A 14,192-nucleotide genomic window follows, 5' to 3' on the forward strand; every position below is an offset into this window, starting at 1 on the left:
AGATCAGAGTTGTGAAATTTTCTCCCAGAACTGTGAGAAAAAAGTCTTAATTTTGCAGTGTAAATTATTACAAGAATTACAAGATATAAACTCGCAATTGTGAGAAAACACATCTGCATTCTGAGATATAAACTAAAAGTTCTGAGAAGTTTGAATTGTGAATTATAAACAGAATTCTCTGAAAAAGTAATTTGAGATGTAAAGTCTGAATTCAGCGCCACGACTGGTCTTCAACGAGCCCAAAAGAGCCCAGGTCACACCTCTCTTTATCTCCCTGCACTGGCTGCCGAATACGGCTCGCATCAAGTTCAAGACTCTTGAATATAGATGCTTGAATATAGAATAGCCACAGGCTCACTTCCACTCCCCTAGTAAAAAAAAATAGTAATATAATTCAAATAAATTTACTGTACAGTTTAGTTAAAGCTGCAGTCCATAACTTTTTTTTTGGTTAAAAATGAACCGAAATCAATATTTGAGCAAGTACATAACCAGGAAGTGTTTAAAACTATTGCCTTATTTTAGCCCGATTCACAACGGTAAGCTTATAATAATGTTTTCTAATTTGAGTGGTACGGGTAGGTTTTCGCGGGAAATTCGAGCATGCTGCCGTGTCAATACATCATATCTGTAAACATAAAGTTGTCCCGGCTACTAGGCTATCTCATGTTACGATACTGCAGGTGGAGACATTGTTTGAAGTGGAAAAAAAGAAGTGCTGGTACCCCCCCCCTCCCCTTATTTATTTATTATATTAAATAAATAAGTACTTTTTAATAATCCACAATGTATGTATAGTGCCACAATCAATCAATCAATAATTAAATAAAAGTTTTCAATACAAATTAGCACAAGTCCAGCTGCGATACCAAACAGGACCACAGGGAGACGCCAAAGACCACTAAAATATGCCTTTAATATACGGATCCATTCAGAATCGCTAAATCTCTGACCACCACATAATCAGCGTTCATTATAAAACACTCTTGCTTTAAAGCCAAATACATGCTGAAAAGAATAATTTTACTGACAACGAACTGATTTACATAGTTTCTATATAATTTCTAATTATATATGGGATCATAATAGCCTAATCACCCAGAACCTGGCGATTTTACTCTGAGTACCAATGTTCTGTCGATTTGTGCTACCCTTTTAGATTTTCCTACCTCCCATTAAAATAGTAGGTAGTACAATTCAACAACAAAAATGCTACCTGTTAAATTATGATTTATTAATGTCTACACCTACCACAACCCTAAACCTACCCTTACAGTAGTGTATATACAGTAATTATGTGTTATATTCGCGGTTGTGGCTAGAAGGGATACAGCTACCGGAAACCAACAATAAATATTTTTTCTACCTATTAGATTGTGTTTTATTAACATCTACACCTACCCCAACCCGAAACCTACCCCTTACAGTAATGCAGATGCATTAAATATTGTTGTTCAGTATGAGAAAAAGGACGAAATATTGATGTGCGCATGCACAGTAAGCCCCGGTAGGAAAATCTGACGGGTAGAATAAAATGTCAGGACACCTGTAACATGTCAGAAGTGCCGGTACACACAAAAAAGTGCAGGTACTCTAAAGACTAAAATATAGATGCACACCGGCCCACTTCAAGCACTGGGTGGAGGATCGTTTATAGCCTTTTCTTACAGCAGCTAGAATAATTAAATTTATCATTTTGATGGTGGATTGTAATCCAGAAAGGATTTTGTGTTTATGAAACACATGTGACTGAAATTTAATTATTCCAGTTTTAATTGTGCATCTGATTACAGATAGCCTGGGATTACACAGGATTTGAGAACCAGTTCGAAGGAAGAATAATTTGCTTTTTGGGTTAAAAGAATTTCTTAATATGAAATTCGAATGGCGTGACAATTAGAGATTAGACTGTACAGAAATCGAAATCTACACGCTTGTAGTCACGTAATGCTGATGTTGTTAACATTAACAATTTGAGAACACTGTATAACAATAATAATAATTTGCACACTTTGTGATATGAGCTAATCGATCGTTAGATTTAATCCCTATTGGTAGCGTGATTTATGGTAATGCTTTTTTCCCTCAGTTGGTCAGAACAAACTTGGCAGACTTGTTACTTGTTTTGATGACAATATCCGGTGAAAATTCTTATTTGGGTCAAATATTCCAAGATGTAGGCGAGAACCTGTGATTCCTATGTACAGTATCCACACCGGTGCGGTGACTGACAGCCACACATTCACTTCAAAAGATTGCCGGAGCACAACATAATGAAAATCATTTCGCAAGTAACTGCAATGGCAGGTTTCAAACAGAGATGGCAACAAAGAGGCTAAACTTACGGACTGCAGCTTTAAGTATTGTCCGTCTTTCTGTCTGTCAGAGGAGCAGAGTTGTTTCAGGCCAGCATTGTGAAGGCCGTGAGAGCTCGTCTGGAGGAGGAGAAGAGATCCATGGAGCAACTGAAGAGACAGTGAGAAACATCCTTTCATTCGTGTGCCATGATCTTTGTGTTTGTGTTAAGTGTTTGACTTCATCATTTGCATGTAATAGTCCATAGTAGAGCTCAGCAGTTACTCAAGTCATAATTTCTAATAGAAAACTACCACTCTAGCAATCTTAGCTCATGTTATGTAGTTTTGTAGAAACTTAGCTTCCACTATCCTGCTAGCATTAAAAAGCTTGGGTCAGTAAGATTTACTTTTTTTAATGTAATGGTGCTGAAAATTCAGCTTTAATCACAGCAATAAATGATGTACATTTTACAATGTTTATATTTTAAATTGCAATAATATTTCATTATTTTTACTGTATTTATGATTAAGTAAATGAAGCATTAAAAAAATCTTAACGACTCGAAACTTTAAAAAAAAATGCATATTACTAAAATGTACATGTTATTTGAGTTTATTATTATTAAGTGTGCTTTGAATGATTTCTCACACTATTATGAATGCATTCATTTAGGATGGATCGTATTAAGACGCGGCAGCAGAAGTTCAAGAGAGGAAAGGAGAAGATGCTCAGCATGGCTCAGGAGTCTGGAGACGAGCAGAAACTCATCCAACCTGACAACGACGACGACGATGATGATGGTACGATGTTGATCACGACAGTAAGATAAAATAGTGTCCTTTCATAGGAACATCACCAACAGAACGGTAAAAAGCCAAGTTTAGCACTCTTACGTAAGCATTCTGTATGTATATAGCTGCATTTTATTCACACTCTCCATAAAGCAACCAGGAAAAGGCTTCATTTCCAATTTCGCAGTCACTTCTGACATGCTTTCATTAACGTTCTAACATTTCATTTGCAGAGAAAAAGAAAAACAAGGTGCAAAAAAAGCAGTGGTGGAGGCCTTGGGTTGACCATGCGTCCAGTAGGTTCCTCATACCTTCCTCTGATCTCGCTGATCCTTGTGTCCTTGACCAGAAGTCAGAGGATTCCCATACTGCACCTGGGCTCCGTCAGACCTCCGAGACGACAAACACACCCTCCAGACCTTAGACTTTTCTACATCTATTTAAGGCCGTCTGCCTTGTGATTGTACATAGTGTTAACTACCAGTGGTAGATCCGTTAAAGCAGTCGTTTCATCAGGAATCCCATTTTCCTTGATCTTTTGAAGTGTAAAAAAAAAAGTATTCTAACACTTATAGGTGTAAAAATGACTGATTGGTGCCTTAAATAGATGTATACAGCAGCTGGAGGAAAAGTTGAATGTCTGGATGGTTCTGGTTTGTTGTCATGTGACCGTATGAGCAGGTGAACGGAGCCGTACAGTAGAGAATCACTCTGCTTTATTAAAATCTACTAGACACACTGTTGAGGAAAATAGAGAGAGATTTCCCTCATGACCATAATGAATCAGCTTGAGCTGCCTTGGTATTATAAGAGTATTTCATCCATAAATGAAAATGCTTTAAGGAGTTATTTAGCAGAATGTTCATGGCACTTTTTTTTTTTTGTGCAATAAAAGTCAATGTTTTTTAATTCATACTTTTTTTCATAGATGCATTAAATTGATCAAACTGTAAAGACATTTATAATGTTACAAAAAATTTCTATTTCAAATAAATGCCGCTCTTTTGAACTTTCTATTTAACAAAACATTATCAGTTTCCACAAAAGCGTGAAGCATAAATTCAATTTTAAAATATATGCAAAAAGAAAAGTATTATTCCACAATATTACTGTATAGTTTTTTACAGAATTTTGCTCAAATAAATGAAGACTTGGTAAGCAAAAGCATTAAAAACATCTTACAAACCCTGAACATTTCAACAGAGATACAGTGCAGAATACAAAGCTGAAATTCAGAATACAAAGAAAAATAATTGTTTCGGTGAACCAGGGAACAAAAATCAAATGTCATAGTGTGTAAAAGAGCCAGCATGTTTTCCATGTGGGGAAAAAAAGTTTTTGAGTGAAAAGAGGTTTATTAAATCTTCATTTTTGGGTGAAATAACTTTATAAACCAAAAGTTTATGGACTCTTTCTTTATCTCCTCTTCAAGAAAGAAAGTGCTGAACAGAAAACCATCAAAAAGCAAAAGAAATACCCTCAAACTCATTGTGTTGGTGCTCTACAGTGTGTGATATGAGTGAGATGGTATTTACTTTGTCGTCTTTGATGAGCTGATCTCAGTTATCAGCTTGATACTGAAGCACATGAGATGTGATATACATCTATAAACCTTTAAACATCAATACTTGTTTTATATAGTGATTAGAATACAAACTATTAGGGAAAACCTGCCATATGCATTAGACAGTAATACCATGGTACATGATTGAATATGATTGCCATATTCATATACTATGGTATGTACATGTACAGCAAAGAATACCATAGTATTATTATCATGATCCTGTCCAAACATCCATGGTATAACTGCGGTACCGTGTCTGAAACCATGATATCACCATTATAGTTTTTTTTAAAGAGAGAGACGCTAATCACTATAGAAAATGTGGTCTTTTTTGTTAATCTGAGGCTCTCAAATAAAGTGTTGAAATGTTTTCCCAGCTTCCTCCCCTGTCCTCCCCATCCATTGCGGCTCTTCTGTTCAAGGACACAAGGCAGTTTCTTATTCCAAATCCTGTTTTGCCATGCGATTGTGAAACTGCAGACAGAGGTGTTTCTGTGGTGTAAGATGACTGACTAACCCAACCAGAGATACGAGTGTAGTTTTTAAGTTATTTTATTGACTAATATGCTGGTTTATTGAAGTAGTATAACAAATATAAAACATACATTTTATTAAAAGTCTAAAATGGGATGTGCAAGATTCAATCTTCTAAGGTTTTATTGGGTTTTTGTTTTATGGTACTGCTTTACAAACGTTAATGACTCATGCTAATAATAATTTGTTACATTCATATAGCGCTTTTCAAGGCACTCAAAGCGCTTTACATACAAGGGGGGCTAATCTGTTATGCCTTATAAACTAAAGTTTGACTATGGTTTTCAGATTTAGAGATTCAGGTAAGTTCGGTCAAGAGATTCATTAGTATTTTCTGCTACGTCACGTATGGATGTACAAAGCTTTTTTTTGTGGTTTTTTGATTGTTTTTGCTCCTCCGTTCCTCTCTCAGTGGTGAGAAGTGGTGATTATTACCTGTTTGAAACTGACAGTGAAGAGGAGGAGGAAGAGGAGGAGAAAAAAGACGAAGAACCACCCAAGAGATCAGCCTTCCAGGTGAGTGAACCGCTGCTGGTCTGCAGAAGAAGACAGACTGAACTTCTCAGGAGTCAAACTTACATTTAATCTTCTCAGTTGGCATATGTGTTTTATGTTTTCTATCACTTTTCATCCATCAGACTTTTATGGCTCATTTATTGTGATAGAGAGAGAATTTAGAGGAAAAACAGGTTCAAACTGAGCAAAATATGCAGCTTGGTGAAGATGCTGATACTTATATGAACAAAACGTATATAATTCTGATAGCTTGTAATGTAAATCAGTGAAATCTTTGTAACAGTAGCAGATACTCATGTAAGTGTGTGTGAGAGATGAGACAGACAGACAGACAGACAGACAGACAGACAGACAGACAGACAGACAGACAGATAGATAGATAGATAGATAGATAGATAGATAGATAGATAGATAGATAGATAGATAGATAGATAGATAGATAGATAGATAGATAGATAGATAGATAGATAGATAGATAGATAGATAGATAGATAGATAGATAGATAGATAGATTGCCATGACTAAGATGATATTTAAATGCTTATTTTTATGGTCGAAACATAAAATGCGATGCAGTACAATCATGATTGAGAGATGAACAAATACACATTCCTCAGAAGCACCAGTGTTTTTTTCCAGAGCATCTTTTGCGGAGGTTTTATATATAAGTGACAGACTTGTGATTAATTGTTCATGTGTTGTATTGTATAGTGTTGTAACTGTTTGAAGGGCTTCAGGACACTGATGCTGTGACTTTCTCCTGGTTTTTCTCCTCTCAGCGAGCGATCAGAAAGTTTGCTTCGGCCCTCGTGGCTTTACCCAGATCAATCATTAAACTGCCCAAAACTGTTCTGCAGTATTTAATCAGGGCGGCCAAGGTACCAACGCAGGGAACGTGTCATCTGTCTTTGTTGATGGTGTTTTATTGTAAGATTTCCATTCCATGTTGTTCCAGTTATGATATTTGTAAAAATGTGAAACGTTGAAATATAACTCCTTTGAGGATGCATGGAATGGAAATGATTTTAGGGTGTTGTTCATTGTTTCGTGTGGTGTTTTTGGGAAGGTACTTTTATTTTCTCCAAGTCATTTCATTGTCTCTTTTTCGCTTATTTACTTTTAAGGTTTTTATTTGCTACTAAATGATGTGATTTGCTCCACTGCATTTGAGAAATGACCACAAAAACCATCAAACCATTTTACACCAAGCATTCATGAATCATTTAGTGGAGCAAAAAACATTTACTGTCTTTGAATTTTCCATTTTCTTGCGTAACCTGGATTCAAACAACTCGCTCAATCCAACGAATGAATAAAAACATGTCAATACACATGAATATATGAGTTAAAATTGCAAATGGATTTCAAAGCTTTGGGAAAATTTGGATGGAAAACAGTTGTTTGTCTTCAGTGTGGGTATTCTGTGGTGGATGTGCTTGTTTATCCAGTGTCAAATTCAGACTTTTCAGGGGTTAAAACACAAATTCTTGGTCTAAATGACGCATGCAATATATGTATGTTGTGGGCAAATTTGAATCATGAGTGAAATTTCATCTGGCTTCCTGAAATGGCTGAACATGTGTCATGTGTATGTGTCCAACACTATATAAACACAGAATTAATAGATGAATTCATATTGATATTCTGTAGTTTGTGTATCACACCTGGATCGCTGACTCTAAAGCAGCCCTGAAAGAAAGAGGCAAAGGGAGACGTCATTTCTGGAAGCGACACGGCCGCAGACGTAGAAAAGACAAGAAAGAAGGTAATGCAGTCTTTATCATCTGAAAATGATTGAAGCTTGTTTCCACCACCAATAAAAAAGCTAATTGTAACAATTGCATGTTGTGAGATAAACTCAATATGCAAGATATAAGTGTGTAATTCAAAGAAAATTCAGTATTGTGAGAATAAAGTTGTTAATTATGAGATAAGTCATTATTTTTTTCATGGTGGAAATGAAAAAATTATTATAATTGAGAGATATAAACTCAAAACCGAGAGATGTACATTTGGAATTGTAAAAAAAAAAAGTCATAATTCTGAGTTTATCTGACGTTTTTCTCAAAAATGTGAGTTCATATTTCTCAATTCTGAGTTTATATCTTGTACTTCAGAATTTGTCAGAAATAAAGTCTGAATTATGAGAAGTTATTACGTTTTCTTTTCCATGGTGGAAACAAAAAATAGTTAGATTTGCGAGATGTAAACTTGGAATTGCAAGGAAAAAACTCAGAATTCTGAGTTATCTTGTAATTCTGACATTTTTCATTTATTTATTTCACAAAAAGGGACAGTGTACATTAAAACAACCTTCATGAATGTAAATGTACCCAAATTAGCCCAAAGGCAAGTTTTCATTAGTCCCTTTGCCAGATGTTATTAGGCCAGAAACTCAAAAAGATATAAACTCAGAACTGTGAGATAAAAAGCTGCAATAGCTACATAGAAATAGACTTCAGTAGAAAATGTAACTGAAAAACTATGGCAAATTGATCTCATGGATAAGTAACTTCCTGTGTAGTTCATGTGGCGATAGAGATCGGTGAAGAAGATCGTCAGAGTTCAGAGGAAGACAAAACGGACGGAACAGGTGTGTTCATGGAGCGCATTCATTTCCTGTTCATATAAACTTCAGACAAACCAAACTAACCTTTCCACTTCCTGTAGACAACATCATCAAGAGGGTCTTCAACATCATCAAGTTCACCTGGGTGCTGTTTCTGACCACCGTTGAGAGCATCACCAAGTGGCTGAACTCCGTCTGCAGAGAATACATCGACATCTCCACCGTTCTGCGCATCGAGCGCTGCATGCTGACCAGAGAAGTCAAGAAGGTTCTGCTTATAGAAATATGTTTCAATTTAATAATGGCAAATGATTGCAAATTTTTTTTTAAATCTGTAATTAATTAAACTTTTAAGTTCAATAATTTAATGTTTAACATTGAAATGAATCAGTTTAGCTGATGTTGGTCTAGAACTGATCTGCTGATTGTCCCGCAGGGAAACGTGCCGTCCCGCGAGAGCATCCATGTGTACTACCAGAAGCAGATGAAACTGAACGGATCTCGTGAATCTGGACTGGACCGGATCAGTGAGGAGGACTCGTGCTCAATCAGAGAGCGCCACAGACGAGCCGGCCACAGCCTGGACTCCTTTGCTTCCAGAGACAGCATGTCCAGGTCTTCAGCTTTCACTTGTATTATTTATAGAGTGAACATTTCAACTAGAATCAAAACTAAATAATAAAAAAAAAAATATATATTTTTTGCACGACATTATTTTCATGACAGTTCAAGTTATTTTCTTTTTAGAATTGGCAACCTCATTATTTGTTTCCAATTTTTCTTGTCATCGGTTTCATTGCATTATATTTCCGCTCATGTCATCTGTTCATCTGTCCATCCATCAGTGCATACACCGAAGCCACCATGCTGTTTTCCCGTCAGTCCACCTTAGACGACTTGGACGACATGCCTCAGAATATTCCCAAAACCAGCGAACGCGCTCGTCCCAAACTGCACAAAATGTATGGTTTGGACATGTCCAACTCCTCTGCGGACAGCGGAAGCAGCGTCATGTCCAGGTGCTGGGCTCACATCATCACATTCATCCTTGCCCTCCACACTCTCATCAGGCTCAGTTTTTTTCCTTTATTTTTATTTCAGCATTACATAAAAAAAAAATGAAAACAGGTTTACCAAGATGAATGAACAACCAAAAAGAAAATGCTAAATACTAAAATAAAAAACTAAATTGATAAATATTAAAGGTATGATTTTATTTATTTTAAATATAACAAAATTATAATATATATACTTATTAATTATAAAATATATATATATATATATTATTAATTATAAAAATAAAAAAATGCATAACAATAGTTGAATTATTATTATTATTATTATTAATCATGATAATACATTGTTTTAATATATAATAATAATTATAATATTTGTATTAGAAAAATAATTAAATGTGTTATTATTTGTGTAATGTTCTTATTAATATAAAATAATACATTATCTTATTATATATATATATATATATATATATATATGTTTTTATTATTGTAGCATAATAGAAATTATTGGTTCTATATAATGGACATTTTTGATGTATCAGACAGCAATCAGCTTCTAGAAATGAAAATCCTAAAAAAGTATGATATTTCAGTAGTAAATATACAAATGTTTACAAAGTAAATATTTGAGTTTTTCTGTTTGTTTATATTTTTTGTATCGAGCATTGCAGGTAATTTATTGTAATTTATAATGTATATATTGCGAAACGAAATCGCCTTTGGTCTCATACTGTATCTCGTATCTTGTCAGTGTGTGCACTTGCTTGGCCATTTTTAGTGATTAATAGGAAAGTGGGTTCAGCTGAATTCTAGCAGTGATTTGTTAGATAGGTATAAAAAAGGTTATTATACCGCGGCAGCCCTCGTGTGAAGCCCTCTTAGTGTAAAGACCATCGACTCTACCGTGCGACTCCACCGGGCTAGGACACCGGCAAAGGATATTAGTATCACTTTTTATTTATTTTTTTTATTTTTTTTTCCTTTATATGTTTACTATTGAAATGTTGTTGTTGTGTGCATTTGTCAATTTCATTTAATTTCTGTATTTTCTTAAATGGGTGTGTATAGAGTACTTACAGAGTGTTAACTTTTAGTTTTAGTTACTTTTTCTTATTTGTAAGTGGCTTTGGTCTGCTAAATGAATAAAAGTAAGTAAGTAAAGTAAAAGTATATACTGCAGGTGTTATTCAAAGCCAAAATTCAATGTCAAAATGTCAAGATGTTATACTGTTCATAGATTGATATGGTTACAGTGATTGTTCAAGTTCAAGTTTATTTGTATAGCGCTTTTTACGATACAAATCTCATCAGTGTTGTTTTTGTGGTTTTGCTTCCAGTGAAGCTACTCAGTGCATCACACTGTTCTCTCGGCAAGGAACCAACGAAACTATAGACGAGGTGGAGGACGAGCCAGAGAGAGCTGATCATGAGGAAGTGAAAGAAGAAGTGAAACAGGAAGCAATGAATGAGCCGGAAGAGGAAGTGACACAGGAAGCAACAGGTGAGCTGGCAGAGGATTCGGTGGATCCAGAGGAAGCAGCTGAAGATGTTCAGGTTCCTCAGCTGGATTGTTTGGAGCATCAGGAGGAAGAGCTGTGCGTTACTGAAGATGAGGAGGGTGAACAGCCAATCCGACAGGATGAAGGTGAATCATCAGGACCGGAGAACGAGCAGACGGACGTGATCAGCGGGCATCTTTTCACCCCGGACACAGACGCCCCCAACACCTCTGACGCTGATGTGCCGCCCAGCTACAGCAAAGCCGTGAGCTTTGATCGTCTGTCTGTGAGCTCGGACGAAAGTGACAGTGACAGACGGCTGATGCTGATGACGCCCGACAGCAGATCCAATCTGGACGACCCTCTGCTGCCTTCCATGACCACTGATCTGACCGCCAGCGAACTGCTGCTCAACAAGTGAGTTCTTTCACATAGAGCTTGTCTCGATTACATTACAGCTTATTCAGAGGGCTCTGTGCTGTCAGTGTGGGAAAAATCCCTAGAATGACACATCTTACTGCAAACCAGTGTTATTTTACTATTATTTATATAATAAGTTTTTTTATTAATATTTTGAATTAGCATTTATTTTTCTATTTTCAGTATTATAATTTTTTTGTTATTTTGTGCTGTCAAACGATTAATCGCTTCCAAAAGAAAAGTTTTTGTTTACATAATATATGGGTGTATACTGTGTACATTAATTATGTATATATAAAGACAAACACATGCTTGTATATACATTAAATTTATTTCTATATAATATAAAATATAAGAATATAAATGTAAATATTTGCTAAATATATACTGTATGTGTGTGTATTTATATATACATAATAAATATACACAGTACACTTACATATCATGTAAACAACTTTTAATTTGAATGCGATTAATCACGATTAATCATTTGACAGCACTAGTTATTTTGTTTTTTATTAGTTTTAGTTTTTTTAAATATTTCTAAATAATTAAATGGATAGTAATTTTATTATTTGCATTTGTCAGTTCTATTCGTTTTTGTTTTAGGAATATTTTTACAGTAAATAGTTGTAATTTTTTATTTTAGTTTTATCTCAGTTAGTAATTTATGAGCTTTTGTCATTTTTATAATTTTTTTTTTAAGATAATTCAGAATAGTTGCCATTTAATTTTAGTTAAGCTTTAGATTTAGTTTTCAGTTAATAATTTTAGAATGTGCTTGCTTTTGTCATTTTGAACATTTTAGAACATCTTTATCTTTATATCTGTAATAATTTAATTTAATATAATGTGTTATTTTAGCTTTATTTTATTTAGCAAAAAATGTTTTAGCAACTTCAGTTTTAGTTTTAATTAACAATAACAACATTACTAATACTGAAATATTGCTGGAGCACAATAGAAGTGTGAATTGTAGGTAAGAGACTGCCTGCAAACGGTCCTTTAATATGATCTGTTTTTGCGCTGTTTCCAGAATGTTCTATGATGAGGAGCTGGAGAACTCGGAGCGTTTCTATAAATTGCAGCCGCTCGGACTCCAGCTGTGTTACGCTCTCTATAACCTGCTGGTGGCACACTCTGAGATGGTCTGTTACCTGGTCATCATCCTCAACCATATGATCTCGGCTTCCATGGCGACGCTGGTGCTGCCCATCCTCATCTTCCTGTGGGCGATGCTCTCCGTTCCTCGGCCCAGCAAGCGTTTCTGGATGACGGCCATCGTGTACACAGAGGTCAGGGTTTGTTTTCAGTGAATGGTGTAGAAATGAATTCTGGAGGCACAGATTCTGTGAAGACCCAGTTATGCATTCAAGTTACACACCCTCGGGCCATCCAAGATGTAGATGAGTTTGTCTCTTCATCAGATTTGGAGAAATGCAGCATTGCATCACTTGCTCAACACTGCAGTGAATGGGTGCCGTCAGAATAAGAGTCCAAACAGCTGATAAAAACATCACAATAATCCACACCACTACTCCGTCATCTTTTCTGAACCAGGAGAGTAATTTGCACAAATCAAGCATTGTTTATGAGCCAAAACAGTTCAAAGCAAACATGTGGCTGGATTTTGATGTGAGAAGCAACAGGGGATGGACTTTTTTCACTGAAGAAAGCGTTATTATGAATTAAGGATTCATATTTTGGCCAGAAGTACAGTTAAAACACCACAATGATCCCTTCACAAGATGTTAACTGATGGACTGGAGTGGATTATTGTGATGTTTTTATCAGCTGTTTGGACTCTCATTCTGACGGCACCCATTCACTGCAGAGGATCCATTGCTGAGCAACTGATGTAATGATGAATGTCTCCAAATCTGATGAAGAACAAACTCCTCTACATCTTGGATGGCCTGATGGTGAGGACCTTTTTAGCAAATTAAAATTTTTGGGTGAACTATTACTTTAAATACAAGTATAAATAATTTGTAAATGTGTTTTTTTCTCTCTCTCTCCAGGTCACCATCGTTGTCAAATACTTCTTCCAGTTCAGTTTTTTCCCATTCAACCAGAACCTGGAAGTCAACCAGGGGAAGCCGTACCATCCGCCCAACATAATCGGCACAGAGAAGAAAGAAGGATACGTGCACTATGACCTGGCTCAGCTGCTGGTGCTGTTTTTCCACCGATCCATACTAAAGGTACTTACTCTTATTTGCCAGATCATAGTGATGCTTGATGTGGCGAATCTAGTAGCACTAATAAAGCTTGTCAGTAAAATAACTGAAGCGTGATAAAAAATAATTAAAAAAATGATTGCGTCTTGCCCAGCTAACAAAAGTACGTTCTAAGAAAGGTTTGCAAAATGTTCCCATAAAGTAATGAAAACATTATTTCAAAAAGTTCTCAGAATATTCTAAACATCCAGTTGTTTAAATGTTTTAAAACTTTTTTTTCTTAGTTATACAACAACGTTTAAATGAACATTCTATTTTATAATTTTGGGAAAGTTACATTTGAAGATTTGAATGTTCTGTGAACATTCCGAAATGGGTAGCAACGTGAAATATGTTAGACAAATGTCCAATTAAAACATATAATAATTTCATTACTAAATACTTTGAGCAAATGCTCTTTTAAAGTTACTCTTTTAAACATTGCTCATAACGTTCCCTGTTAGCGGAGTTAGTAAATTTGATTTCAATTTTATGGTTTGCACGCTAATGGATTTTGCATTCCAAAATCTTGCTCAGAATAAATACTGGCTGTTTTGCTCATTTTCTACTTCCGTTTTGTGATGTTTAGCAATGTTTCTGAGAGATTTGAGCCAAGATTCAACTGGAAACATAATTCACCAGACATTAAGAAATCTAAACGAAGCCACTAGACTGTTGAGAGCTCTGAAAACCATCAAATGGATTTTAAAATCAATTCCTAGCATTTGAGGTTTCTCTCCTCTCCAGGTTTCAGATTATT

At 35.5% G+C, this 14,192-nt stretch overlaps 1 protein-coding gene across 1 annotated transcript in view; it reads left to right on the plus strand.

Moving 5' to 3' along the window:
• Window positions 1-14,192, plus strand: part of piezo2b (piezo-type mechanosensitive ion channel component 2b) — a gene marked incomplete at both ends in the record, with an annotated part of 95,601 nt that overhangs the window by 64,427 nt on the left and 16,982 nt on the right. The window contains 13 exons of the mRNA XM_079379152.1: window positions 2,387-2,476; window positions 2,971-3,098; window positions 3,323-3,385; window positions 5,603-5,706; window positions 6,486-6,584; window positions 7,357-7,471; window positions 8,231-8,299; window positions 8,377-8,543; window positions 8,712-8,890; window positions 9,121-9,294; window positions 10,632-11,210; window positions 12,250-12,508; window positions 13,235-13,417. Of these exons, the coding sequence (XP_079235278.1) occupies window positions 2,387-2,476; window positions 2,971-3,098; window positions 3,323-3,385; window positions 5,603-5,706; window positions 6,486-6,584; window positions 7,357-7,471; window positions 8,231-8,299; window positions 8,377-8,543; window positions 8,712-8,890; window positions 9,121-9,294; window positions 10,632-11,210; window positions 12,250-12,508; window positions 13,235-13,417 (2,209 nt within the window). The remainder of the gene's footprint in view (window positions 1-2,386; window positions 2,477-2,970; window positions 3,099-3,322; window positions 3,386-5,602; window positions 5,707-6,485; window positions 6,585-7,356; window positions 7,472-8,230; window positions 8,300-8,376; window positions 8,544-8,711; window positions 8,891-9,120; window positions 9,295-10,631; window positions 11,211-12,249; window positions 12,509-13,234; window positions 13,418-14,192) is intronic.

This window comes from Barbus barbus (assembly GCF_936440315.1).
Source record: "Barbus barbus genome assembly, chromosome: 26".
Taxonomy (NCBI): Eukaryota; Metazoa; Chordata; class Actinopteri; order Cypriniformes; family Cyprinidae; genus Barbus; species Barbus barbus.